General features: G+C 36.7%; 3 protein-coding genes and 1 long non-coding RNA gene across 6 annotated transcripts; 3 read left to right on the forward strand and 1 right to left on the reverse strand.

Moving 5' to 3' along the window:
• Positions 1 to 3,005: 3,005 nt before the first annotated feature.
• LOC106302212 lies at positions 3,006 to 5,821 on the forward strand. 2 transcript variants are annotated; one of them, XR_001262390.1, is made up of 2 exons: positions 3,006 to 5,315; positions 5,407 to 5,821. It is a non-coding gene; the product is annotated as an uncharacterized LOC106302212 (long non-coding RNA). The 2 variants fall into 2 exon arrangements; XR_001262391.1 differs by having other exon boundaries at positions 3,006 to 5,189.
• A 903-nt stretch (positions 5,822 to 6,724) lies between these two features.
• On the forward strand, positions 6,725 to 19,310 carry LOC106305866 (U3 small nucleolar RNA-associated protein 20). The gene is made up of 32 exons (XM_013742271.1): positions 6,725 to 6,888; positions 7,026 to 7,153; positions 7,395 to 7,520; positions 7,877 to 8,034; positions 8,182 to 8,226; positions 8,454 to 8,532; positions 8,625 to 8,698; positions 8,840 to 8,946; positions 9,033 to 9,206; positions 9,400 to 9,603; positions 9,731 to 9,929; positions 10,006 to 10,080; positions 10,164 to 10,477; positions 10,766 to 10,952; positions 11,048 to 11,288; positions 11,390 to 11,729; positions 11,924 to 12,104; positions 12,188 to 12,328; positions 12,428 to 12,677; positions 12,769 to 13,206; positions 13,295 to 13,755; positions 13,836 to 13,972; positions 14,061 to 14,242; positions 14,320 to 14,706; positions 14,884 to 15,009; positions 15,263 to 15,328; positions 15,414 to 17,143; positions 17,222 to 17,507; positions 17,657 to 17,881; positions 18,064 to 18,597; positions 18,686 to 18,818; positions 18,914 to 19,310. The coding sequence occupies exons 2-32, from the start codon at positions 7,085 to 7,087 to the stop codon at positions 19,174 to 19,176; spliced, it is 7,932 nt and encodes a 2,643-aa protein (XP_013597725.1). The 5' UTR covers positions 6,725 to 6,888; positions 7,026 to 7,084; the 3' UTR covers positions 19,177 to 19,310.
• A 1,671-nt stretch (positions 19,311 to 20,981) lies between these two features.
• On the forward strand, positions 20,982 to 22,082 carry LOC106301776. 2 transcript variants are annotated; one of them, XM_013738249.1, is made up of 3 exons: positions 20,982 to 21,353; positions 21,549 to 21,566; positions 21,649 to 22,036. In XM_013738249.1, the coding sequence occupies exons 1-3, from the start codon at positions 21,158 to 21,160 to the stop codon at positions 21,948 to 21,950; spliced, it is 516 nt and encodes a 171-aa protein (XP_013593703.1). In that variant the 5' UTR covers positions 20,982 to 21,157; the 3' UTR covers positions 21,951 to 22,036. The 2 variants fall into 2 exon arrangements, with proteins under 2 accessions (XP_013593703.1, XP_013593702.1); XM_013738248.1 differs by having other exon boundaries at positions 21,001 to 21,353; positions 21,549 to 21,572; positions 21,649 to 22,082.
• An 87-nt stretch (positions 22,083 to 22,169) lies between these two features.
• Positions 22,170 to 24,116, reverse strand: LOC106301775 (alpha/beta hydrolase domain-containing protein 17B). The gene is made up of 5 exons (XM_013738247.1): positions 23,595 to 24,116; positions 23,471 to 23,507; positions 22,931 to 23,167; positions 22,802 to 22,849; positions 22,170 to 22,729 (listed from the first exon to the last, which is right to left on the reverse strand). Exons 1-5 carry the CDS (start codon positions 23,894 to 23,896, stop codon positions 22,469 to 22,471), a joined length of 885 nt encoding a protein of 294 aa, XP_013593701.1. The 5' UTR covers positions 23,897 to 24,116; the 3' UTR covers positions 22,170 to 22,468.
• Between the last annotated feature and the right edge of the window lie 1,957 nt (positions 24,117 to 26,073).

Here is a 26,073-nt window from a genome sequence, read left to right on the forward strand (position 1 = left end):
GTGGTTCATGCTTCAGGATACAACGAATCTAGACAGAAGCCGAACAGTCACTTTGTCTAGTCTTATCTCTTTATTTTCGTATTAAAGACTAGATCTAGATCTAGATCTACTTTTTCATTTAATTTTTTTGACTACAAAACACTATAAATATGTAGTCCCTTTGATGAATAATATGAGTTCAGTTTTGGTTGTTTATTTTGTTTCTTCTCTGAGTGAGAGAGAGAGTTCTTTAGCTAGTTCATTGGTGTGAACCGGCTTGTTGATTTGGTGGTCAGCCAATTCATCTTTGTGTGTTGTTTGGTGGTTAGCCAACACATTCATTCTTTCTTTGGTGGTTAGCCTTAGATCGTGGGTATATCAAGAGTCATTCCGCATCTCTTGACGATCCTTTCAATCCATCTCAGTTCCAGAAGTGTCGTTTGCCTTCTCGGATCATATCCAACACCCAGCTAAAGTGATCCTCCCTATCTTAGGGTTCTTCAAATGGTTTAATTTTTTTTTGTTCAAGCAAGATACAAATGATCATATATCATAGGGGTGGACGTTCGGATATACGTTCGGGTTTGTATCGGATATTTCAGTATAAAGGTATAGAACCCGTTCGGATATTTCTACACTTCGAATCGGGTTCGAGTATTTTATGTTCGGGTTCAGATATTTTGGGTCGGGTTCGGACATTTAAATTTTGAAGAAAAAAAAAAATTATTCATTGTTTAAGTTTTTTGTATTTAAAATATATTTTAACTTAACTATTTTTTTAATCTTTAAAGGATTAAACTATTAATAGGTTTGGAGATAAAACTTTAAAAATAGAAAGACAATAATTTAGTTGTTGTTTTGAAATTTTAGATGCAACTTTTGTTAATGCAAGAAACAAGAACTTGATATGTATTTTAAGTGAGTAGCAAATAATTTTATCCGTAATTATATGTATATTGTCCAACTTTGAGCAATAAGAATCATTAATATAAATATTTTGAATAAAATGAGAGAAATAAACTAGAAATGTAGAGTTAAGTATACTTATGTTTGATTATCTTTGGATATCCATTCGGGTTCGAATATTACCCGTTCGGATTCAGATATTACCCGAACTGGTGAAATAAGTAATTTGTTTTGTTGGTCAAATTAGATGATTTTTAGACCGATCTAGTGAATCTATACTAGACAAACATTTATATTTCGAGTATGCACTTATATTCTATAACAACTTGATATATCAGATTTGAACACTAATCTGTTAATATAGTTTGACAGTGATTTTTTTCAAAATTTTGATTCTTAGATATGTATATGGAGTGAAACTAATTTTTACAGATGTCCATTTTTTTAATTGACACTTATGTAATTCACTGAATTCATAAAATAAGATAAAAAAGAAACTTAACTCATATCAATGAAATAAAGACGAGAACGAAAGCACAATTCTATAGAGGTAGAAAATGAAATCACTTATGGAGAGTCAATACTAAACAAATCGAGAGCAGAAACCTAATCCTCTTTCGTCATTATATAATCGATGTTGCCTATTTGGTTTTAGTGATTTGTGTCAACCGCAAAACTAAATTTCCTTTTGTGCATATGAAGTCTTAAAAATAATTAAAATGAAATATAATACGTTAACTCTTCAACAACGATGTTATATTTAAGAGACCAACATTTATATTCACCATTTTATAATCGATAAAGATTGTAATGTTGTAAAATGTTAAAATCATTTCATAAACAAAAATTATTATAAGAACTCTCTCCGCGCATGCGCGCATGTGGATAAGACTGACGCCCTTTCGTTATCAATTTCACTATGTGTAGATGTTAGTTACTAATTATTAGTAAAACGATCATGCCCGCATGTGCGGACAAAATACCTTGTTTGATATTCAAAACTAAAGTTTGGGGAAAAAGGCATAATAAACAATGAAAATCATCTATTTAATTTTTTACTCTAATTTGAGATCAGATCAGATAAATATTTTCTCAATATAATAAATGTTTTATGGACTTAATGTAAAAATATTTAATTCAAAAGTGGAAAAGAGAGAAAATTGTAATTTGGATTTTCTCAGATTGATGAACAAAATTTCCAAGCTTTTGTATAAAGATGCTTTCGATAGTGTCACAAATCATCAAAAATCCCAATCCTATATTCCATCTCCAAGTCTCAAAATACTTTAGTAAGATTAATCTCGATTTTTCTCTATTGTTATCTCATAGTTAGGGTTTAGCTTAAAAAACTGTACTTCTCAAAAGGTTCTTGATCGATATATAGTCCACATACTGTTGAAATTGCTTTCTGACTTGATGGTTGTTGTAATTAGGAAGCTAAACGATTTTTTGTAATTGAAAAGCGTACTTTGTTAAGCATAATGGCCGACGAACAAGAATGATTGTTTGAACTCTTAACAACATACACACAAAAGGGTGGGCTTATAGATGAGGTCTGACAGAAGAATTCACTGGACAAGATAAGTCGCAGACATATGAGTCCTATTTCGCCCGATGTGTTACACACGCGCCACCTTTGGAAAAGCTGGTTTAAATTGAACTGTTTTTTTTTTTGTAAAACTAAATTGAACTGTTTATTTGACTGACCAGGTGTGCTCTTCTATCCACACAATAGAACACGTGTCTGAAACCCTGTTAAAAGTTAAAAACTCTCTTAACTGAGATTGGACCCTAAAAAAGACAATTAAAAGAAAAGTGAAAAAAACCACAATCTCCGCTATCTTCAAATCCTTTCTCTCTCTTTATATACCAACTGTGTAGCAATACTCATCAAACAGAGATCTCTGAGAACTGCAAGACGATTGAATTGCAGGTTCTCTGGAGTATCCATTAGGGTTTGTAGAGATCTGTGAGAATGAGAGGTGAATAAGCTAGAAATCGAGTCGTTTTAAGACTGAGAAGGAGGTGATTGAGGATTTGCAACAGAGAAAACTGACAGAAGAGAGGGAGCACATGCAGGCACTGTTATGTGTCCATAACTCTGCTTGTGCGTGCTCACCTCTCTTTCTGTCAGTTGCCTGAGTTCTCGCTTTCACTCTCTCTGTCCCTCTCTCTCTCTCTCTCTCTCTCTCTAATTTATTGACCTTCTTACCATCTACATATCACTTATCTTGTTATCATCTCTTTTGTTGCGCACTTGGCTTGTGATGTGGATAAGACTGACGCCCTTTCGTTATCAATTTCACTATGTGTAGATATTATTTACTTTTTTTTGTGTGTTAGTGTTGAAATGGGTGCTTGCACGCTTAAGAATGTTTGTTCTTTTCTTTTCTTAAGAAAGAGAATGTTTGTTCTTAAGCAGTTTGGAGGAGAAAAGCTCAGATTTAAATATGTGGGTTTATGATAAATATAAATTTAAAGTGTGTTTTATTTGTGTTTTTTCTAGTGGATCTAGGAAAAGCGCGAGTTTTGATGATCAGAAATCCCCACCGGTACACATTCTTCTCAAAGATTACTTAATTTATTGATCGTCTCTTTTGTCATTTTTGTTTGAGGTCATCCGAGTTTTGTCTTCCTTTTTTTTGTTTGTTTGTTCAAGTTTCTGCATGTTGAAATTTTCTGATGATCTTAACAGCTACATGATGCAAGTGAACCTCGGATTATGAAGCTATTTTTTTCATTCTTCTGTCTTCTTTCGTTTCAAACCAGATGTGGCTTTCAGGTTTCAGATTTTCAGTTGATCTATTTCATGTAGATAGTAGTTCTGTACCGTTTTAATGAGAATATGATTTTTTCTAACGAATAAGTTTGCAATGAAGCACTGAATCCAGCTGTTTAATTGTTCTTAAAACGTCTTCCGTATACAATTTACTTTTTGGTGTTAGGTTTATACGGATTAATGCTAATTGGTGCATTGAAGTCCATCTTCGAATGTGATCCTGCAGTGGGTGGATGTGACTCGCTTAAATTGATTTCTTTGCTTGTAGTGATCCAAAATGAAAAGATTGAACCCTAGACCTAATACTTTTCCTTGCAAGTTTCTTCATTTTTGCTTCCAACTTTGCTAGGAAATTGATTTAGTTGCTTGTTTTGCTAATTTCTTCCAAGTCGAAAATGTTAGTTTCTGTTGAAATGCTTTATCTTATATGGTACCAAAGGAGTTTTAAAATGTTAGTTTATACCGAAATCGTTTATTTTCTGCTGCCAAAGGCTTACAAACCGTTTTTTTTTTTACTGAAATGATTGGTATAATGAAAGTTTCGGAATTTACAATATTTCATCTCATTTACTGAAATGATTGGTATAATCTTGTTGGTTTGATTAGTTGTTATGCTGGTCAAGCTTAATCTTTGTCTTTTCATGATATACTTTTATCAAAATCAAGTTCTTTGTAATTGAGGCCCTAGTTTTGCAGTGATTTTGTTTAGTCTTCGTTGATTGCTAAATGCAATATAACGAGTTTAACTTATATGTATAAGTTCGTGTTTCCTCTCCATAATATTGACTCTATAGGTCCTTAGGTTGTACCTGTACTTGTGTGAGTGTGCTTCCCCTTGAAATTCATGATTGAAGTCTGGAAATAGATAACAATGGAGACAGAAATGTTAGAAATAATATATTTATCGTCTTAAATGGTTGGTCTTAAGTTACCTGATTGATCATATCTCATCAGATGTTACTGGTACTTTGCTTGTTTGATCTTTACCTTTGTTGTGCAAGCTTATTCTTAATGTCTTCGAAAAGGTTTTTGTCAACTGGATGCCTGGTTTTGCAATGATTTTGTCTAGTTACAGCTACAAAAGGCACTATAGTAACGGAGTTTAAGAAGCAGTGTAGCCTGTTTGGTTTCCATGAACGAGTTTTTGTTTGATTATACTCGCAGTATATATCGGTAAGACTTTGTCTTGTGTCTGATGAAATCAAATTGTAAATCTAGTTAATTACCTGTTCTAGTGTTTCAAGTGTTTCACCCTGAAATTGATAAACAAAGTCGCAAAACAGTTAACCAATAGAGAGGCATAGATTTTTCCGTGTACATCTTCACTAAGTGTTATAGTCAGATTCTGTAAGCGGATAGAGAGGTGATTCTGTTCGTAAACAGTCTGAGAGATTGTAACTACATCTTGTCAGATTATCATATTTTCACAACCGGCGGTTGAATGTAGAGGCAGATCCAGATCATATCTCTGATATAAAGATGGTGCATCACACAATATAATTAAGCTATACTGATTGTAAAATAGGTAAACTAAAACAAAAGAAAACCTGTTGTGCTAAGGGGATTTATTTGTAACTTGTAAGCTACTAGGCGACTATAAAGATACTCATTGTGAGAAAAAAGTAATGTCGATTGCCTTATTTGATTGCAAGTGAGTTTGACTATATGATCTAGTTAATATTGAGCATTGTCATCACTAAAAGACCTAGGCGAGAGAACAACCCGATTTTGTGCTTTTGCAGGAGGATGAGATCAATATCAAGTGGGGAGATGATAACTCAAATATATATTAATTTCAAGGTTGGAAGTGTAGCAACCAGGTAAAATGATTGATGGTACTATGGAAGTACTAGCCAAAATTTCTAGAGTTTTTAACTTATTGATCGTGGAGAAACATCACCTCAGTTTAATTCCATTTTGCATTATGTGTGCTTTCATTGCCTGATTACTCAATTATTAAATCCAAAATTCGCAATATAAGAGCTTAAGGTGGTATAGACACTTTCAGTGGTTATCTTACATTAGGAGATCCGGCATGGCGGCATGGCTCCATGTTTGCTTTACCCGAAATGCTCTCCTTTAGCATCTAGTAATTCTTCTTACTATGAGTTTGATTGATTCAAAACAAGGTATGGATTTGTGTTCTTAAAGAGTTTATCAAGATGGGAAAAACTGAAAAGGAAATAGTTCACAAAGCTATAGTATGCAAGAAAGTAACTAAATTAAACAAACTTTGATCGAAGACACCAAGAAATAAACAACTTTCAAGGTTAAAGTAATCTCTATCATATATTGGCTTTAATAAGTGGGAATGCAAGCAAAAAAGACAATATAAGATACTGAACCTGAGATGAGTTGACGGTTTATTACGAGTTGCAAAAGCTGCCGTACTGAATCTGAAAGTTGTTGTCTCATAGACTCATATTATACAACGCTATGATTAACATGATAAATAACAAATATCAAACCATGAAATATTAGATCATATGACTTATTTTACAGAAAATAATCATTTACAAAAATAAAAAATGCTTCAAATTCCTTCTTCAATCGGTCAAGGCCAAATATAAATCAAGCTTCTGTAGAAAAAAAAAGAATCAAGCTAACCGATTTCTGTTTATGTTTTGGATTAAAAATGAGTTAGCCTCACAAAAAATTGTTTTTTGTAATTATCAATTTTTTTTTTTGCGATTACATCTAATTGTCCAGGCTGTAATGATAGTATCTTGTACCTGAACCGGTGGTTCACTTTTTCTAAGTAATGGGGAAAAAAAGAGATCTTTCTTGATCAATCTCTTTACCCCCTCATTCTTCGACAATCAGAAAGAGACTTTTTTCGGGTTTGAATTTGTTCATTTATAATTTGGGTTCTTATACTTCATTTTTATTTACTTATTATTTCTTTATTTTTCACCTCATTTTTATCTCCTTATTATTTCTTTAATTTCCACCGTATACGATTGATATATCGGTGGTTATGGAAACCCAGAAATATAACTAAACCCTAAAATTCGGTTAAGACAAGCGTGTCGGTTACAGATAAACCAGAATAAACCTAACCGACTAGCTAAACCCAAACCTCCTCCTCTTTGATTGAGAGAATAAAAGTAAAGCTTAAACCCTTCTTCCTCCGCCGTTCTCCCTTACTCTCTTCCAAGCTCAAGCTCAAGCTCAACCCATTGGCGATTCTCCTCTTCGGACCAATCTGGCTTTCGCATCCAAACGTGAGTTTACTTTTGTCTTTTTGTTGTCGATTCTCAAAGTGCTGTCCTTTTTAAGCACAAGTCAAAGTAAACAGATTGATAGAACGAATTGCTACCGTTTATTTCTGGGAATTAATTGTAAAAGTTGTGAACTTTAGGGAAGAAAGAACCTTGAAAGCGTAAAACTTTGCAAACACACACACACACTCTTTGAATCATGGCGACCCCAGCTGATGCTCGGGCAGTCAAGTCGCTCAACACTTCCGGGGGACGTAAGAAATTCGTGGTACGTCTTCTTCTCCTTCTGCTTTGGTTTCAAATTAAAGATAAAAAAGGATTTGTTAAGATGTTAAAACTCTAATTCTGGAATAGATATAATACTACTTTTAGGCTTTTGTGGGGGTTCTTCGTTTTGTGTTATTTGGTATTCATGTTCATACTTGGGGCGTAGATGATACTAGTACATGTCTTTCCTTTGTACTCTCTTATATGCGCCGTTTTTGTGGGTTTGTTACTTGTGGATGCAGTTCAAGAATCTCGCTCAGAAAGTCAATGAGATTGACATCAGCGGTTTCTTCAAGAGCCTGGAGAAGGTTAAGCCTGAGCCTTCAGAGGGCTCCTCGTTTTTCAGAGACTGCCTCGTCGAATTGAGGGTATGGTTTCATTTTGTTGCCTTTTAGTGACTAGGCTGGTTTCAGGTTAAGGTTCACAAGTGGTAAGGCATGCTTAGTTTTAACATTGGTTGAAACATGATAAGTAATGGCAATTTAGTGATAGTGCGAACTTGAATTTCAAACCTAGTGGCTTATGCTATACAAAGAATTGTGGTACTCTCTGTGCTCTCCTTAGTTTGTTCTATTAGCATGTTGGGTGATACGAGAAACATTATCTCTGAGTATATTGTTGGTGTCTGAAGTAGAAGCTGCTATCTATATCTCTGCTTTGCATATATTCAAGGCTTATTGGGTGCTCGATATTGATTGTGGTTCATTTGGGTGGTTGAATGCAGGAACTGAATACAGCAGAAGATTTCATCTCGTTTTACGAGGAAATGTTGCCATTTGTTCAGACTTTGCCTTTGGTTATTGAGCAAAAAGAAATAATCTTCACCAAGCTCGTCTCGAGATTACAAATGGACGCAAGATTGTCCCTGGACGCCATTCTCAGGTTTGCTAATTTCTGCTCATTCTCACTTCATTTGGCAGTTTTATCTGTGTCCCACTGAATCTTCTCGTTCAGTTGCTGTGGTTAACCGCAACACTTAAGAAATATATTTTACTCCTTTTCATGCAAAATGTTTGTTGCTTTTAACAGGTTGATTGCTGCTTTATCAAGAGATCTCTTGGAGGACTTTATCCCGTGAGTCTTTCTTGAACACTTTATTTTTTTGTCACTGTCATTGCTGCTGCACCCTTCAACTATTAGAGAACATTGTGACCATACTCCTTTATAAATCTTACTGAAAGCAAATGCTTTTGCAAAGCTGATGAATTGCTTCAAGATGCTTGCAGAGTATTTCTTTCTGTGATAAAATATTGGCTATGTTTCAAGTTCTTACCGATTTATTTTGTAAACTTCTTGACTAGCTTCCTTCCACGGATAGTGAACTCCTTAGTGGCACTCCTAGAAAATGGTGGCAAGAAAGACGCGGATATTATCAAGCAGGTTGTTGGTGTTCTATAACATATATATTGTACACCCATGACAATGTTTTGTATGTTTTTTTTTTGCTGAATGGTTGTCCTTTTTATGAGCAGATATTCTCTTCATGGTGCGAGATATTAATGAATCTGCAGAAGTATCTAGTACGCGACATCGAAGGTATTCTCAGGTGAGTAAAGTAAAAGGATTTCAATCTAATCTAGAATGACACATGGTCTGATGGTCTAAATGTTTATAGATGCAATTATTCAGGGTTTTCTTCATCTAATAGGTTTTATTTTTGTTTTGTATTTAATTTGCTATTTTGAAGGGATACGTTGGACTTGAGGTATCATCCCAAAGACTACATCAATGAATTAATGTCAGAGTCTATGTCATTTTTGTTGAGGAATGCGCGGAATGAGCAACTTGAAAAAGGTGATTACTTGCTTGTCATTTATTTTTTTCATTTCTATGTGAGGGACCTTCGAATTGATTCTTTTTTCTTTCTCTAAACATTACAGGGATCAACAGGATCCTTTCCGAAGTTGCAGATCCAGCCAAACAAGATGGAGCAGTTGATTTACTTTATTATGCTATGAGAGGAACCTCTGGAAGTCTCCATTCAAAAGCCGGGAGAGTTCTCAGTTTCTTGCTGAAAGATTCAACATTATCTTTTTGTGATAATTCTCCTCAAGGCAAGTCCCCTTTCTAAAGAGATGTTGTGAGTATTCCATTTAGAAGTCTAGTGTGGTTGATTTAGTTTGTTTTTAGTTCTTAGTGGAGAGGGATGGAATTTTGAGAATGGGAAGTAGCACTTAGAGTTATCAAATATTTACGTATCTATCAACTTCTTTCTTTTTCTAATAAAAAATGGTGCTACTATTGCAGGCGCTGGTACAGTCGTGGGAGTTGTTAGTTCCACTTTGGAGAGATTATGCGAGGATTTGGAAGCAGACAAATTAAATGTGATGTGGAAGTGCTTGATTCAAGAAATAAACGAATCGATCAAAAACAAAAACTCTGTTCATTTAAGCCGACTGTTGAGTGTGCTTACTGCAGCTGTCAGGGTTCAGAAAGGTCTCAAGGTTCATGGTGAGTGATTGAGTCATACACGTGTTGACTTACTTGTCTTTCACCCTCTCTTCCTGTTATACTCTCTTTTGGCTGCACATGGCAACATATGCGTGACTGTATTGCCAATATTACTCTTACTGTGCAGATTACCCATCTTTGATTCGACTTGTGGGCCTCATTGTGTCAACTTTTGTGGCTTCCTCTGAGACCGTTGTAGAAGGGGATAACCTATCTGCTGTCATTGATGAAGTTCTGCAACTGATGTTATGCACAATAAACAGAGTCACTGATTTGGAAACTGTTGCTTCGCAATGGGCTCCCATTTTTGCCGTGAAGCGTTCAAGGTATCGTGTACTGTTTATCTGTTTTATATATTCAATCTTCTTTTTTTTCTCTTGACATTGATAATTTTTATTTCAGTTTGCTGACTTTTCTGGAGGAGTTGTTGAACAAGGATCAATCGGTAGTGAAAGCCTTTACAAACAATATATTAAGGCACGTCTCACATCATAGTTTTTTTTCATTACCTCTTTGATTTTCCCATCTCCGTGTCTGAACAACTATATTTTGTTTTGCAGTGCAATCAACAATATGATTTGGGAGTCTTCTGAGGAAGTTATTCCTCTGTTACTAACATTTTGCGAGAACCAACTAACAAGTCACGACAGAGTGACCATCGTAGATCAAACATTTGAGAAAATTCATGAGTTTCTGGAAGAAAATATCAAGAAGGTTCGACAGAACATAGAGAACACTGGATTATCTCAAACTGATGATGCCGAGTTGGCTTCCATTTGGGGAGTTGTCAACTGTTACCCTTATTTCAAAGTGGATTCGTCATTACTGATTTCCTTTAAGGATACTCTCAGACAGCATTTGACAGTGCCGGATGGTAAGTACCACTGCATGATTCACTCCTTTTTCATGTTACTTTGTTTTACCCTTTTTTCCTCAAAGATGCCACTCAAATTATGTGGATTATCAGTGTCATATTATGAAAAAACTCATGGTCTTGATCTTCCACTATAGATAATTTTGAATCTCTCATTCTTTCAGTGTCTTTGCGGTTACATTTCTTTCGTTGAACTGTTGAGAAATGGATATGGAGTTGTTGTTTATGAATGTGATTTTTTTGTCCTGGAGTCTACTAACATCTTTTACATATGTGACCTTTTTTCAGCAAACTCGTCTAGTGCCCCAGAATTGATGTGGCAGAGCTTACTTGGTGCTGCTTTGAGTTCATGTCACAAACTGCCGAGAAGAATCAACCACAACGATATAGAGGAAGCATTGTCTATGGCTAAAGATTACAAGTCATGCGTACAAGTGTTGACCCCCGTGGCCGATTTTTTGGACTCAATGCACAGGTGAGTTTACTTATTATGGTAATTATTCATATACTTCTACAAGTTTGATGACACTGTGATGGTAGGCTGATCCATTTTCCTATATTAAACTGTAGGCTTGCGTTAGGTAATGATGACAGGTCTAAGCCACAACCAGAACTTCAAGAAGAAAAGGCTAAAGATGCTTTTGGCATATTTTCGGAAAATTTGCGCCACCCAAACAAATGCATCCGTCTTATGACGCTGAGGATTTTGTGCCATTTTGAAACATTTTCGTCCGACTCTTCTTCTGAAGAGCATCCTCCCAAGAAGAAAATGAAAACTGAGGAGACCAAAAAACCCCTTCATGAAAGGAATGTGAGTAGATTTCATATCCTTTGTTCTGTATTATATAACTGTCGCCTCTGCACTCAATCTTGTTACCGCTGGTTTCTTAAAATTTTCTTTCGAACTACCAGGTTCTTGAGTTATTACGCTCAATCGAAGAGATTGTTCCCACAGTGAATACGGAGGGGGAGTTGATCACTATGATTCATGAAATAAAAAGGAATCTCTCTGCTGGCTTGGTACATGCGGCATATTTGCAGCTAGTATTGAATGGGCTGATGGGAATATTTCATATTAGTTATACTAAGCTGTGGGGTCCAGCATCTGAGTGTCTTGAGGTTCTTCTGAGGAATCACACAGTAACTGTATGGAGTGATTTTGTTTGCTATTTGGACCAGTGCCAGCTAAAATCTGAGAAACTCGACAATCATAGTGAGAATCCGAACCACAACTTGTCAGAGAGGCCTACTGGTAGGTTCTCACCATTTAAGTAAATATCTATTTCATCCGCTCATATAATGAATTAGTTGTCTTTTCCGTTTCAAATAACATTTTACATTTTTTTTTTCCTGTTTTAATATGTGACTACATCTCTTATCTTATATTTTCATCTAACAATCTTCTGTTCCGTATAGTCTAATGCATGTTATTTTTTTAATCTACAGATCTGATTGGCCGTTTTAATTTATTTCTCTGTCCGCCGTCTAATAGCACAACTACTGCAACGGTGGCTACGCAGTTGCTCCAGACCTTGCAGAAAGTTCCCAAAGTTGCTCAGTCCCACGCTTCTGAGATTCTCCCTCGGTTGCTGAAGTTTCTGGGATACAACATTGAAAATCCTACGAGGTAACCATGTCTTTTATATTTGTTGTTTTTAAGAGTACTTCAATACATCTAGTGTCCTAAAATCTTCTTCTTCTGTGTCGCAGTGTCGGATTATTCAATGCGCAAGTTTGTAAAGGAGATGATTGGAGGAATGTTCTTAAACAGTGGTTGACTTTGCTGAAATTGATGAAAAACCCTAAGTCGTTTCAGTTCAGCGAATTTCTAAACAACGTTCTGCAGAATAGGTTGGCGAGGCTACTCAATTTGATAATCCTCTATTCTTTTGAACTCTTCTTGAGTACTTAATTTAATTATTTCATTGTGTGTTTTGGATTTTTTTCCAGATTCCTGGACGATAATGATGCTGAACTACAAACCATTGTTCTAGAGTGCCTTCTGTTGTGGAACGACTTCTTACTCCCACACCGCGAGCATTTGTTGAAACTGATCAAACCAGAGGAATTAAGAGAAGAACTCACAACCTCGAACATGTCCGTAGACATTGAAGAAGCTCACAAATCTCTTCTTTTCTCTCTTGAAATTCGCATCCTTGCGCCAAAAGTCAGGACATTAAAGAATTTGGCTTCACGGAAGGTACACATTACTCACTTCTTTTAGTATACTTCCTATGCCAATGACGTTTTCATTTGGGGTCTTGATAAGTTCTCTTTGATTTTCTTGTCAGCATACAAGTATAAATCACCGGAAGGCAGTTCTTCGCTTTATAGCTGAGCGGGATGTTGATGACCTTGCCCTCTTTTTTGTATTGTTGATAAAGCCTTTGAACATCATATCAGAGGAAACAATGGACTTGTTCTGGAGTTCAGGCAAAGCTTCGCTGGATTATTTCCAAAAGGCGGATTTCTTGAAGGATTTCACTGGTGATACTATTTCTACATTATCCAAGAATCAGAAATCTGGGTTTCTTCATGTCATCCAAGACATCCTTGAAGTCTTTGATGAGCTCCGTGTCCGACCTTTTATAGACTTTTTGATGGGATGTGTTGTCCGGCTAATGGTAAACTATGAAGAAAGAAACATTGCATCATTGACACCAAGAAATGACACTGCCGCCTCATCAACCCCAGACAATAAAGAGAATGTTTCAGTTCATCAAGACCAGGTAAAATTGTTATTGGTGTTGTTTTCTCTGTTTCTCGTTATCCATGCAAACAAATCGTTTCTGATATTTTTTTCTGGTTTTTGTGTAGGCTGGCACTGCTTTGAAGCAGTTTAAAGAGTTGAGATCATTATGTCTGAAAATTATTGCTCATGTTCTTGATAAATACGAGGATTCTGATCTTGGTTCCGAGTTCTGGGACCTCTTCTTTTCGGCAGTAAATCCGTTAATTAAAAATTTCAAGCAGGAGGGTTCTAGTAGTGAGAAAACAAGTTCCTTGTTCTCATGCTTCTTGTCAATGAGTAGAAACCGCAATCTCGTGACCCTCTTATGTCGGGAAGAGTCTCTTATTCCAGACATTTGTTCGATTCTGACAGTCACCACGGCTTCAGACGCTATAAAGTCGTCTGCACTCAAGTTCATAGAGAATCTGCTTTGTCTTGACAGTGAGTTGCATGAGGATGACAGTATGATCAAAGGCTTCTTAGATCCGTACATAGAAACACTGTTCAGCAGCTTGCATTCTCTTTTCATTGGGGATATTAACAAAAGGTCAAGAGTCTTGTATATTGACGTCCTCAAGTTATTTCCTCTTACTTCTATTTTTTCTTAAAAGTGTTCCTTATCTCCAGGAAATCAATCAAGTATCATGGGGAAAGAGAGATTAGGATTCTTAAATTGTTGTCAAAGCACATGGGAGATCAGTCTTGTGCTATGAAGTATTTGGAAGTCTTACTTTCTTTCTTGGATAAAAACGTGAAAGATTCTGGTATGGTGTCTTACACTCTCATTACTTTTTTTTGGATAAAATTACAGTATCATGTCTCTTGTATGTGACTGTTTTATTGCTGTTACAGATATCCGTCGTGAGGCTTTGCTAGCCATTCAGGACATCACATCGTTGCTTGGGACTGAGAGTGTCACCAAAATTATAAACAAAGTCTCTCCTCTACTTGTTGACGCTGAAGTTGACGTTAGATTATGCATTTGTGATCTTCTTGAATCTCTTGCAAAAATCGACTTTTCTCTGGATGATGTGGTAAGCGGCATATCTCTGTTAGAGACTGTCTTTAATTTCTCTTGCTTTTCCTCTTACAATTTGTTCCCAACCTACAGGCAAAGCGCATCCGAGATATGAATTCCATCTCAGTCATGGAAGTTGATGATCTTGACTATGAAAGGATAGTTAATGCTTATGTGGAGATTGACTCGGATTTCTTTGCTAAATCCTCGAAGCAGCACACGATGATTATACTGTCACAAAGTTTATACAACTTATCATCGGAATCCATTATGTTAAGGGGAAGCGCACATAAGCTCTTGTCATCTTTCATTGAATTTTCGGCCTCAATACTATGCCAAGAAGCTTCAGCTCACTCTGGCGCTGGCAAAGAGGTCAAAATAGCTGATGCAAGCTGGACAGGAAAGCATACACTGTCCATTGTGGATTTTATCTTGAAACACATTGCTGATGCAGTAAGCAAAGGAGGCAATATAGTAAAGGTACACTAACCCTTCTAAATTATGTTGAAAATAACTCAGGAAGAAAATGAAAATTTCACCGTCCATTAGCTCTAGGGTTATGGTTAGCATGCTATTAAACTGTGCTTCTAGTTGTAAGATGGATACTTATGGCCTGTGGCTCTCTTCTTTGCACTGAAACGAATTATTCTGTCACAGGAGTGGATTCTTTTGATACGTGAAATGGTGACAAAACTCCCGGATGCCGGAAATCTTGGTGCATTTAGACCTTTATGCTCTGAAGATGAGAATATTGATTTTTTTAAATCTATTATTCACATTCAGGTAACTTATTTCATCATATGATTCATTGAGTCCACATTTTATTTGTGCTATTGGTGAGAATCTAAGTCGATATGATAACCAAACAGGAACCTATCCCGCTTCTTATTTTATTTCGTTTTTCCTTCTCTCTTTAAAATCAATTTGATTGTTGTCGAGACCATATTAAACAAATAATACATGTAGCTTCAATCATATAGCGTATGATGGTGGTAGACATCTTACGATGATTGATTTTCCTTCCAACTTCTCGCAGTCACACCGTAGAGCAAAGGCGATTTCACGTTTCGCAAAAGTGGTCGGAGATAGCAGCCTGCCTGAGGTACTTTCTCTTTTGATTTTCGTACAATTTTTAAATGCAACTGTTGTACTTTCTTGAAACTTACGACCAAATGTTGGGGTTGCAGGGAGTCTTGAGAAAACTGTTTGTCGCTGTCTTTTTCCACATGTTGCTCGATGGACAAGATGTAAAAGAAAAAGAGAACAATGTCCGTAATGCATGCACAGAGGCCCTTGCATCTGTATCGGCACATATGAGTTGGAAGTCGTACTATGCTCTATTGAATCGGTGTTTCCGTGAGATGCACAATCATACCAAAAAGGGAAAGCTTCTGCTGCGGCTTATCTGCTTGATTTTGGATAAATTTCATTTTACAGAAGATGGTGGTTACAGGCAAGAGGAGATTGAGGGGATTCATAAAAGCCTTCAAACTGTGTTTGGAAAGATGCAGAAGCTGATGGATTCTGAGTCTGACAATGTTAATGTTAACAGCAGTGTGGCTGCGCTGAAGGTTCTAAAGCTGCTTCCCAAAGACGTAATGGACGATTATCTGTCCCCTATAATTAAGAGGATTGCCACTTTTACGAAGAACCGGTTGGAGAGCACACGTGGTGAAGCCAGATCTGCTCTGGTTGCTTGTTTGAAGGAATTGGGGCTCGAGTACTTGCAGGTTGTCATCAAAAGTTTACGTGATATCCTGAAACGAGGATCTGAGTTGCACGTGCTGGGATACACCGTCCATTCTATCTTATCGAAGTGCTTGTCCAAACCTACGTGTGGGAAGTTGGATCATTGTTTGGATGATCTCCTTGCTGTGGTTGAAACCGATATCTTTGGAGTGGTTGCTGAACAGAAAGATGTGGATAAATTCAAATCCAAAATGAAAGAGACAGGAAAAAGCATGTCATTCGAGACTCTGAAGTTGATTTCTGAAAATGTAACGTTCAGAGAACATGCATTGAAATTACTGTCTCCGGTCACTGCTCAGCTGCGGTGGCATCTAACTCCAAAGATAAAACCAGATCTGGTGAAGATGTTACAACACATTGCAGTTGGTATTGAAGGCAATCCATCTGTTGACCAAGTAGATCTTTTTGTTTTTATATATGGTTGTGTTGATGATGGCATTAACAACAGAAATGGTCTTGGAGATCAAGGGTCTTCTCCCCCATCCAAAAAGAAAAGGAAATCAAGAGATGAGACTGTTGGGTTGATTTCTGGTGCTATGTCTTGTCCACATCTTATAACAGTGTTTGCTCTGGACTTACTGCAAAACAGACTGAAGAAAATTAAACTCCACAACACTGATAAAGAGCTGCTGGGGAAGTTAGATTCGTTTATTAGACTACTTACTGAATGCTTGCGTTCTAAGTATGAAGAGATTGTCTCATCAGCCCTTAGATGTTTCACTTCGTTAATATGGTTTCCACTGCCTTCCCTCATGTCTGGAGCAGAAGAGTTGAAAACATCATTGTTGACAATTGCTCAGTCTGCAGTGGATTCCAGCAGTTCTCTTGTGCGGTCATGCCTTAAGCTTTTAACAACGCTCCTCGGTAATAAAAACATAACTTTGTCACAGGAGCAGTTAAAGTTGGTGATTCGGTTCCCCATGTTTGCTGATCTGGAGTCCGATCCATCCTTTGTTGCCTTTTCACTCCTCAAGGCCATTGTGAAACGAAAACTTGTGGTTCCAGAGATTTATGACGTTGCACTTCAGGTTTCAGAGTTGTTGGTAAAAAGTCAGCTGGACTCAATCCAAAAGAAATGCAAAGAGATACTGTTACAGTTTTTGGTCCACTACCCACTTTCTGAGAAACGTTTACAGCAACATGTGGAATTTCTGCTGCAAAATCTGAGGTATGTATATGCACTTAGCTATGACTTGAATTTTTGATTCTTTATTTTTCCAGTACTAAAATTGAATTTGTCTCCCAGGTATGAACATCCAACTGGAAGAGAAGCAGTCCTTGACATGCTTTATGCTCTTATCTTGAAATTCTCAGATCGCGGCAAGGAGTCAGTTCTTGACAGCCAGTGGAGAACAATGCTTATTAAGCTTGCTCCGTGTTTGGGCACCGATACTAATAAACAAGTGCTTTCCCGGATCGGTTCTGTGATAACACTTCTGATAAATTGCATCAGTGAAGATCAAGTTGGTTCCGTTATCTCGGTTTGTCTGTGTTGGTATAAGCAGCAGAGGGTACAGGCTGTCGCAGCACAGGTATGCTACATGTTCTTATTTAAACTCGTTACCTGACCATAAATAAATATAGCATCTTTCATTAAGCTTGATTTCTCATGTTGGCATGTAGGCATCTTCTGTAATATGCCCATTGCTTCTTATGGAATTTTAACTTGGATTCCATGCAGGTGTTGGGATTTATAATTGACGCTAAGAGGAATCAATTTCAAAAGCATATCCACAATACATTGGAGGATGCCAAAGTGATAATGGAGTCTGCTCTCAGTGCTTCCAGCCTGCATAATGTTGAGGAAGGCGTTATTCCGTTCTGGAAGGAAGCATACCACTCCCTGATTATGATAGAGAAGATGGTCGGGCAATTTCCTTATTTAAAACTCAAAAAAGATTTAGAGGTAAGTAGTAGACTTCTGGGACATACTTGAATCTTTAACCATTGCATCTTGAAACTCATGATAGTCATTTTTGTCTGACTCGTATCCTAGGGCTTTAGCTTTTATCAGCGTAAATCACTACTCTAGACTTAGTTGTGTGACTTATTCTACTGGACCTCATTTTTTTCTGACATTACTTTCAGGATGTTTGGAAAATGGTATTTAAGTTCTTGTTGCACCCACACGCATGGTTAAGAAGTAAATCCTGCCGGCTACTGAATTATTATTTCAAGGCATTGGCTAGGAGGAAAAGAGCAGAATCTCAGATAGTAGTATCTGATTCTCTTCTTGAGAACCCAAGTAGCCTGTTCTCGGTTGCTGTTTCTCTTTGCTCCCAGTTAAAGGAGCTACCCACCACAGGGGATGACATTGAAGATCTCCTCATAGAAAATATTGTTTTTGCGGTCTCGAGTCTTCATTCCCTGATTGGACATTCTGTTCAAGCAACAGACGATGGGTTCTGGTCCAGTCTTGGCGAGGACGAGCAAGTGGTATTCCTAAAAGCCTTTGAAGTGCTTGATTCGGGTAAGGGAAGGTCTACGTTTCTGTCTCTTACCTCAGGCAAACGTACTGATAACGGCGAGGAGGAGGATGCTGCGAGTGGTGTAAGGAATGTATTGATTGGAAGCTTGCTCAAGAGGCTCGGGAAGGTTGCTCTTGATACGGAGTCTGTTCAGGTTTGCTTGTTCGCTCTTCTGATCATACCTAAGCCTTTGCAAGCTTTAAAATTAACTAAACTGTTTTATGTTTGCTTGGGAAATGCAGATGAAGATTGTGTTCAACGTCTACAAAGCATTCACCTCACAGATGAATCAAGAAGAATGTCGTTTATATGCGTACAAAATTCTGCTTCCATTGTACAAAGTCTGCGAAGGTTTCACAGGAAAGATCATCTCAGGTATTATTATAAGTGTTTGCCTCTTCCCTCTTCATATTATGTTGTTTCTATGTCACAAATGTAACCAAGAGTTCATTTTGAAATGGTTTTATCAGATGAGTCTAAACAACTAGCAGAGGAGGTACGAGACAGTATAAGAGACAATACTTTAGGCAACCAACTGTTTGTGGAGGTTTACAGTGAGATAAGGAAAAGTCTGAGAAACAAGAGGGAGAAGAGAAAGAGAGAAGAAAAGACAATGGCAGTGGTGAATCCGGAGAGAAATGCAAAGAGGAAACTGAGGTTAGCTTCAAAGAATAAGGCAAACAAGAGGAGGAGGATGACAAGCATGAAGTTATCTAGATGGGCTCGCTCTTGAGTTAAAGACTTTTAACTTAAAAGTACTCTAGTGAAATTTTGAAGTATTCATTATCTGTGTTATCTTTAGAAGAAGATTTAAAACACTTGTCATGATTGTGTAAGATTCTGTCATTCCTCCAAACAATTTGATTATCCAATTTTGAATTTATAGCTTTCATATCTTTGTTTGTTGTGTTATGACTCCATTGATGTACAGTGTGTAAACCGCAAATCTTTTGTTTAGTGACCAAAACACCCTTTGACCGCTTGAGTCTGAGGTCAATCGTCCGAGGGTAAAACTGTAAATTACAAGCTGGATAATAACTGGTACTATAAATAAAAGGAGTAGGTTGGATTAACGCTCTCATTAGTTTAAGTATGAGGCTCTCTGCTCTCGTAGGGTTTCGACACGGCGGCCGTATATGTCACGTCGCCGTCGTTACCTTGCGGTGGAAGCGGATGCCGATGATTTCAAATGTTTATTGATGAGCCACTTGAAAAAGTAAGTGGTGATGAATCATTCAATCTCCATCTTCTTCGCTTACTACAACGCTTGTGATTCTGTCTTCTTCTTCTCTTTTTTTTGGAGTGGGTCACTCTCTTCTTCTTCTTCTTCTTCTTCTTCCTCCTCTTGTTTGGGAGACTATGATGATTATTAAGAAGTCAATAAGACCAGACGTTTGTGGTTAATATACTATCTTCTTAGATGGCGGGGCTTTTAATAGCAGCCATTGAGTTGAGAGTTTTTTACCCTCCAAATCTGTCTGAGAAAAGGCGAATCTGAGTCCTCTTCTGTTACATGCAAAGTTTTGTCTTTTAATCATCAAAAACCTTAGCTGCTTAGATGCATCATTGTTTTGTAGGATCGAAGTTTTGACTAGTAATTTGATTATGGTTACATCAGCACAAAACTTTACTTAATACTTTGGGTTCTTGTCTTCAAGGGATCTGTATTTAGTAGTCTTCTTCTATATATATCATGAAATCTACATGAATGTGAAGCAATGAGGATCTCAGAATGATAAACAAAGTTATGATTATGATGAAAAACGGATATATATATACTTTTAGCTAATTAACAACTGCTTAAAACGTTAAATGTTGGCCTAGACAGTTGCTTACACCTAAGATAAATGAATGAATTGAGAAAATTAGTACCCAATGCCAAATGGTAAAAGACAATGAGCTTGCTTTAGTTGATAAGTACATCCTGAGACATCTAGTGGAAATATTAACTACAGCTCTGTAAAGTGGTCTTCCTAATCTCATAACCTCAATGGTATTCTCAGTTAAAAACAGTAAAATATTATTCTCTAGATGCTCAAGCTTTTCAGAAGTCAATATGTATAAATAGAGTTTATTTTAGGAAAAAGTATTATTGATTGTATAATCAAGTGTTTGTTTAAAAGCAGGAGCTCACCATAGAGATCTCATGGGTGCTACAAAAGACGACCCCGAGTTGCTGCAACAACATAGGAGGCAAGAAGTTGCCATTGCAGAAAAAATGGATCACTGAGTATTAGTTACTTTGAAAGGACCAAAACTCCATTGGAACATTGTCTGGATTGTCTTGTAACTGTGATGAGGTGATGTTATGAGTTCCAAAGAGCTGAAAACGGCTCCTACTTTGAATCTGGATTTCGATACAGAACAGAAGCTACAGTAAGGGGTACTTTCTGAATCAAATGAAAGTAAAGTGCCATGTGCGAAAATTGTCAAATTCAAAGATGTAAAAACCATAAATTAGTATTAACAAATAAAAGTATAGCTCCTTTTCAGTAATAAGATCATAGAATTCAAAAGATGAAACTGTAAATTACTAAAAAGAACTGTTGCAGTGGCGATACCGTTAGAAATACACCACCGACATCTGAACCGGACTCATTAAAACGATGTCGTTTAACACTTATGATCAGCTGTGTGTTCGCTGACACTAGTCTTTCCACACTATTCACTGTCTGATTCGTTAGATTGAGCTTGTTTTTGGTGTTTGTTTTGTAATGGCGCGTCGGTCCGGAGATTGCATGAGATGTCTTGTGATCTTCGCGGTGGTATCTGCTCTACTAGTGTGTGGACCTGCGCTTTATTGGAAATTCAACAAAGGTTTCGTTGGATCATCCACTCGTAGAAACTCTATGTGTCCTCCTTGCGTCTGTGATTGCCCACCTCCTGTCTCTCTCCTCGGGATTGCTCCTGGTATAATAACATTTCCTCTCTCTCTCTCTCTCTCTCTAGATCTTCCGTTGGCTAAGTTTGTGTTCACAGCTTCTTGTGAAAGTTACTTCCTTTTTTGGATCTTGTTCTTGAAGCATCTGATGGTTTAAATATTGGATCTTTCAATAAAGTTGTCTCCTTTCAGATTTGATCTTTTTGTTTTTTTTCATTTTGCAGGCCTTGCAAATCTCTCAGGTACAGGTTAGATCTTGGTTCTGTTCTTTATAGTTATGGCTCCGGTGAAGATGTTTCCTTGTCTGACTTGTGGTTTGAACAGATTGTGGAGGTGATGATTTAGAGCTCAAACAGGAAATGGAGAAGCAGTTTGTGGACCTTCTGACCGAGGAGCTTAAGCTTCGAGAAGCAGTTGCAGATGAGCATAGCCGTCATATGAATGTTACCCTTGGAGAAGCTAAAAGAGCTGCGTCTCAGTATCAAAAGGAAGCTGAGAAATGCAATGCGGCTACTGAGATCTGTGAGTCAGCTAGGGAGAGAGCTGAAGCTTTGTTGATCAAGGAGTGGAAGATCACTTCTTTGTGGGAGAAGAGAGCTCGTCAATCAGGCTGGGAAGGTGAATAAAAACTGATTTCACTTCCCACGTTTTTCCATATATGTAGTTTATTGATTTGCCTTTGGATCTGAATATATAGCTAAAAGGAAGGCTTGGCCATTGTATTGACTTTTCTTCATTATATATACAAATTGTCCATTTCACTACCGCTTTCTTGCTAGTTAAGTAACTTATGACTGTACTTGTTTGACTCGCTAAGGAACACTGGATAGCTTCAGGAAAATGCTGAGTACATCTTTTTTCTGTTAGCTTCTCCTACAAGTAATAATGTTTGATGAAAACCCCAAACTTGGTGCTACATTACATTTCATTTTACAGAAGATTTAACATTGCGCAAGTACCTAAGGACAGGGCTACATTTTACGGTAGTAACACACACCTCTCTAGATGATCTCCCTTGCGACAGTCTTTGTGACTCTCTGTGTTTGCTTTGGTTTGGATCACTCTTGAGGAAATGACTCTGCACAAGCATTTCCTTGAATGGTCTTCTGCTTCTCTGCTACTAACCAACCTCCAGAAACCAAACCTACCTTTTCCTAAATCTCAAGCACCGGTTGTGCTTAGTCTCGGTGATACTAGGCTCATTAGTTAGCTCTTTAGGCGGTGGATTGGTTAGAGAGAGCTTCTCCATTGCGTTTATGTACTTGCGCAGGTGCTTGATGTACTCGGGGTAAGTCTCCAGGTTGCAATGACCTCCTCCTTTCACCCACAACGGATCATACTTCTCCTTAGCCAGCTCCCACAATCGCTTCCCGTGCGAAAAATCCACAATCTCATCCTTTGTGCCCTGCAAGTCAATCACAAAACCAATCAGCATGTATCAACAGAATGAAATGAAGACATGTTAGCTCTTACGTACATGTATGACAAGAACTTGGGAGTTGACATGGCGAATCTTGTCTATGTTCTGCAGTATTAAGACATTCAAACAAAGAGATGAGACAGACAGACTCCAAAGAGACACATCCTTTGTGTGTTTTATATTTACCTTGAAGATATCGAACCAGAGAGTCATTTTGACAGGATACAAGACTCTAATGCCAGAGAGAATGGCGCTGTGGAGAACAACTCCTCTCAGCCTCTTCAACCTTGAAGCCATGTGCAACGTTGGCCCGCTTCCTACAGACTGTCCGTACAGAATAATCTCCTCTTGCTTGATCCCATAATCGCTTCTCAAGCAGTTGTACACTGCCTCTATGTCATAGTATGTGTTGAATTCAGACGGCTACACCAGCAAAGAACCATAACTCATGTCGGAAAAACAAACAAGCATATCTAAATCATATTATCTTAGTTTTTGAGTTAATTAAAAAAATATTTTGATTAACTATAAAAATTACATATACAAAAGAATAAACTAAACAAATTTGTGGATTTATACTACATTATTACTCAATTTAAAACGAATTTAGATAGATTTTTAGACCAATTTTTAACCAATTTAAAACAGTTTAAACCGATTTGAGTTGCTTAAATCGGTTTCGGGGCTAGCGTATACCTAGACTAATTTTTAGAACATTGGTTTTACCTTTCCTGTTGAAGCTCCATATCCTGAATAATCATAACTGTTTCAAACACCAAAAGAGAATGTAAGAACCTAACAAGAAGAACACTTAAAAGAGTTTTGAGATTTGTGATGTGTGTTATATTACCTCATGATGTTGACGCGGAGATGAGCACGGAGCTCAATGAAGAGCTCAACCATTTGACCAAGATCAGCTGCGTTGCCATGAGAATAGAGAAGCGTGAATCTCGCAAAAGGGTGTCTCCAGAACGTGGCAACGACTTTGTTACCAGACTTTGTGGTGAGCTGATGGACTTCCATGTTCTTGTCTTGCGAGACTCCGGACAAGACCAGCTTCCCTGTCTCTTCGTCGTCCGTTACACGGTACGTTGGAGGCTCTGGAGGGAAGAAGGCAAACTTTGCCGCCACGTTTGATGTCACATTACCCATTTGATCAAAAACCCACAAGGAATCAGAGGAGAAGATGAGAACTTTCAATGAAGAGAGGAAGAAAACACAAACCCCAGAATCTCTTTCTCTCTCTCGGTCTTTGGCTCTGTCTAAGAAAAGAATTAAAAAATTGTTTTGTTTGTTTGTTTTGTTTTTTTTTTTTTAGTAGAGGCAAGAAAATGGAGAGAAGGTGGGGGAGGAGAGGATTGGATCCGATCTTGGCGGGTGAAATAAGAAGATTAGCTGTTTAATATGGGGATGAAACCAACTTCTTATTTATACACCTCTTCGTTTTTATAAAGGGGGTTTGTTAGAATAATTAATAGTAGTATATGATAAAAATGTTTATTATGCATTGATCTTAGGATTTAACAAATTAGTCTATGAGATATTCATTAAAAAGTTATTAGACACAGTTTTGAAACTCGTGCATAGTTTGATAATTCTGGTGGCCTAGTATAAACCTTCTTTTAGTTAAAAAGAAATCCTATTTTATGTAACTAAAATTTTGTGTAAGCTTTTAAAACTTTTGTTTAGGTACAAGCTGAATGATTGGTCAAAAAAGAGAGATTTATTGTGTGATGTTAAGTAAGCCAAACGAATATATTAAAAACACATTTACTTTTATAAATATGATTAAAATATAAAAATGTTTAGTTTTCTCATCTATACTTGATTTGATTTTTTTAATACAGAAAGAGAATTATTATCATAATTAATGCAACCTGTATCTCTAATGGTATCATCTGATGATATCCATTTTCCACGTTTTAGTTAGTTTTGAAAAAATACAATGGACTTGATACTAAGTTGAATGTTCATTGGTAAAAAAAAAGAGAGTTAAATTTTCATGCGAATGTTCTCATCTATACTTTCATTTCATTTATTTTTACAGAAAAAAAAAGAGAGAAGGAATATCATAACAACTGCAACCTGTATCTCTAATGATATCATCTGATGATTTCTATTTCCACGTTTCAGTTAGTACTAAAATTTTAGTCAAATACATTGGACTTAGTACTAACATAATTAGTCATGTTTAATTTATGTCATTTGTGTCTTGAGGTTATATTTTACCCCCTCTTCCGGAACGCGTTAGGCGCTAGTCGGACGGTCGGGTTGAGCCTAGCGCCTAAAGAAAAAATCGGAGATTAATCGGAAATTATGCGGGGTAAAATTTTTAGACTGTTTACTATGTTATAAAACATGTTAATCTTTAATTGTGTATAACATTAATACATTTCCATGTTTAAAATTGTATAAAACACACAAATAGAATATATAAACTTAATATAGTGTATTTTTCATCAAAATTATGAATATAAATGATATTTATAAAATTTTAGATCAAATAAATAAATAAAAATATTATTAAAAAAAAAATAGATTAGACGGTTGCCTAGGCGGTTAGGCGGCCGTCTAAGCGGCTAGGCGGCCATTTAGACGGTCTAGACGGAGAAAATCGAATATCCAATTTTTTTAATCGATTTGGCATAAATCGGCGTAGAAAAATGACGCGTAGGCAGCCGCCCAAACGGCTAGGCGGTTAGGCTGCCGACCAGACGGCTAGGCGGCCGATTTTTAAAACAGGGATTTTACCCTTTACAATGATCTCTTTCTTTTGTTTTCTCGCTTGGGTTTTAAACAAATACTAGACTTTGATCCGCGCACCTGCGCGGATTTATATTTTGAAAAATATGTTGATATTTGTTTTTCATGTAATTATTAATGTTTGGCAAAATGAATCTGAGGAACAGAACCGATACCGATACCGATCCAAAAATATAGTACCAAACTCGAACATAAATTGATTAAATATTCAGAGTTATTCAAAATTTTGTTATTTAGAGAACCGAATCTGATCCAAACCGAAGTATTCGGGTACCCGAATTATCTAAAAATAGATTTATATACTTATATATATATTAATTATTTTTAGATTTAACGTATATAAAACATCAAGAATGATACTTTTAAATTAGTTTAAATACTTGAAAATATATATAGATAGTCAAAAGTAAATATCTGAAATAGTTAAAGTATACTCAAATCACCAAAAATACTTAAAATAATTATTGATTCTGTGTCCAAAATTTTAAATCAAGCCAATTGATATGTTAAGCTTAGGTATTCTGACATATGTTATTCAAATTTATAGGTAATATATTATTTTATTT

This window comes from Brassica oleracea, chromosome C7, assembly GCF_000695525.1.
Source record: "Brassica oleracea var. oleracea cultivar TO1000 chromosome C7, BOL, whole genome shotgun sequence".
In the NCBI taxonomy this organism is placed as follows: Eukaryota; Viridiplantae; Streptophyta; class Magnoliopsida; order Brassicales; family Brassicaceae; genus Brassica; species Brassica oleracea.

Bases quoted from the DNA above. Each gene is read 5' to 3' on its own strand.
- LOC106305866 (XM_013742271.1), top strand. From the start codon at position 7,085: ATGGCGACCCCAGCTGATGCTCGGGCAGTCAAGTCGCTCAACACTTCC. The intron at 10,081-10,163 runs GCACGTCTCACA...TTTGTTTTGCAG, and splicing joins TTTACAAACAATATATTAAG to TGCAATCAACAATATGATTT. The intron at 15,329-15,413 runs GTACTTTCTCTT...TTGGGGTTGCAG, and splicing joins GAGATAGCAGCCTGCCTGAG to GGAGTCTTGAGAAAACTGTT.
- LOC106301776 (XM_013738248.1), top strand. From the start codon at position 21,158: ATGGCGCGTCGGTCCGGAGATTGCATGAGATGTCTTGTGATCTTCGCG. The intron at 21,354-21,548 runs GTATAATAACAT...TTCATTTTGCAG, and splicing joins TCTCCTCGGGATTGCTCCTG to GCCTTGCAAATCTCTCAGGT. The intron at 21,573-21,648 runs GTTAGATCTTGG...TGGTTTGAACAG, and splicing joins TGCAAATCTCTCAGGTACAG to ATTGTGGAGGTGATGATTTA.
- LOC106301775 (XM_013738247.1), bottom strand. From the start codon at position 23,896: ATGGGTAATGTGACATCAAACGTGGCGGCAAAGTTTGCCTTCTTCCCT. The intron at 22,850-22,930 runs GTAAATATAAAA...TTAATACTGCAG, and splicing joins TCTGGTTCGATATCTTCAAG to AACATAGACAAGATTCGCCA. The intron at 22,730-22,801 runs GTACGTAAGAGC...ATTGACTTGCAG, and splicing joins CCCAAGTTCTTGTCATACAT to GGCACAAAGGATGAGATTGT.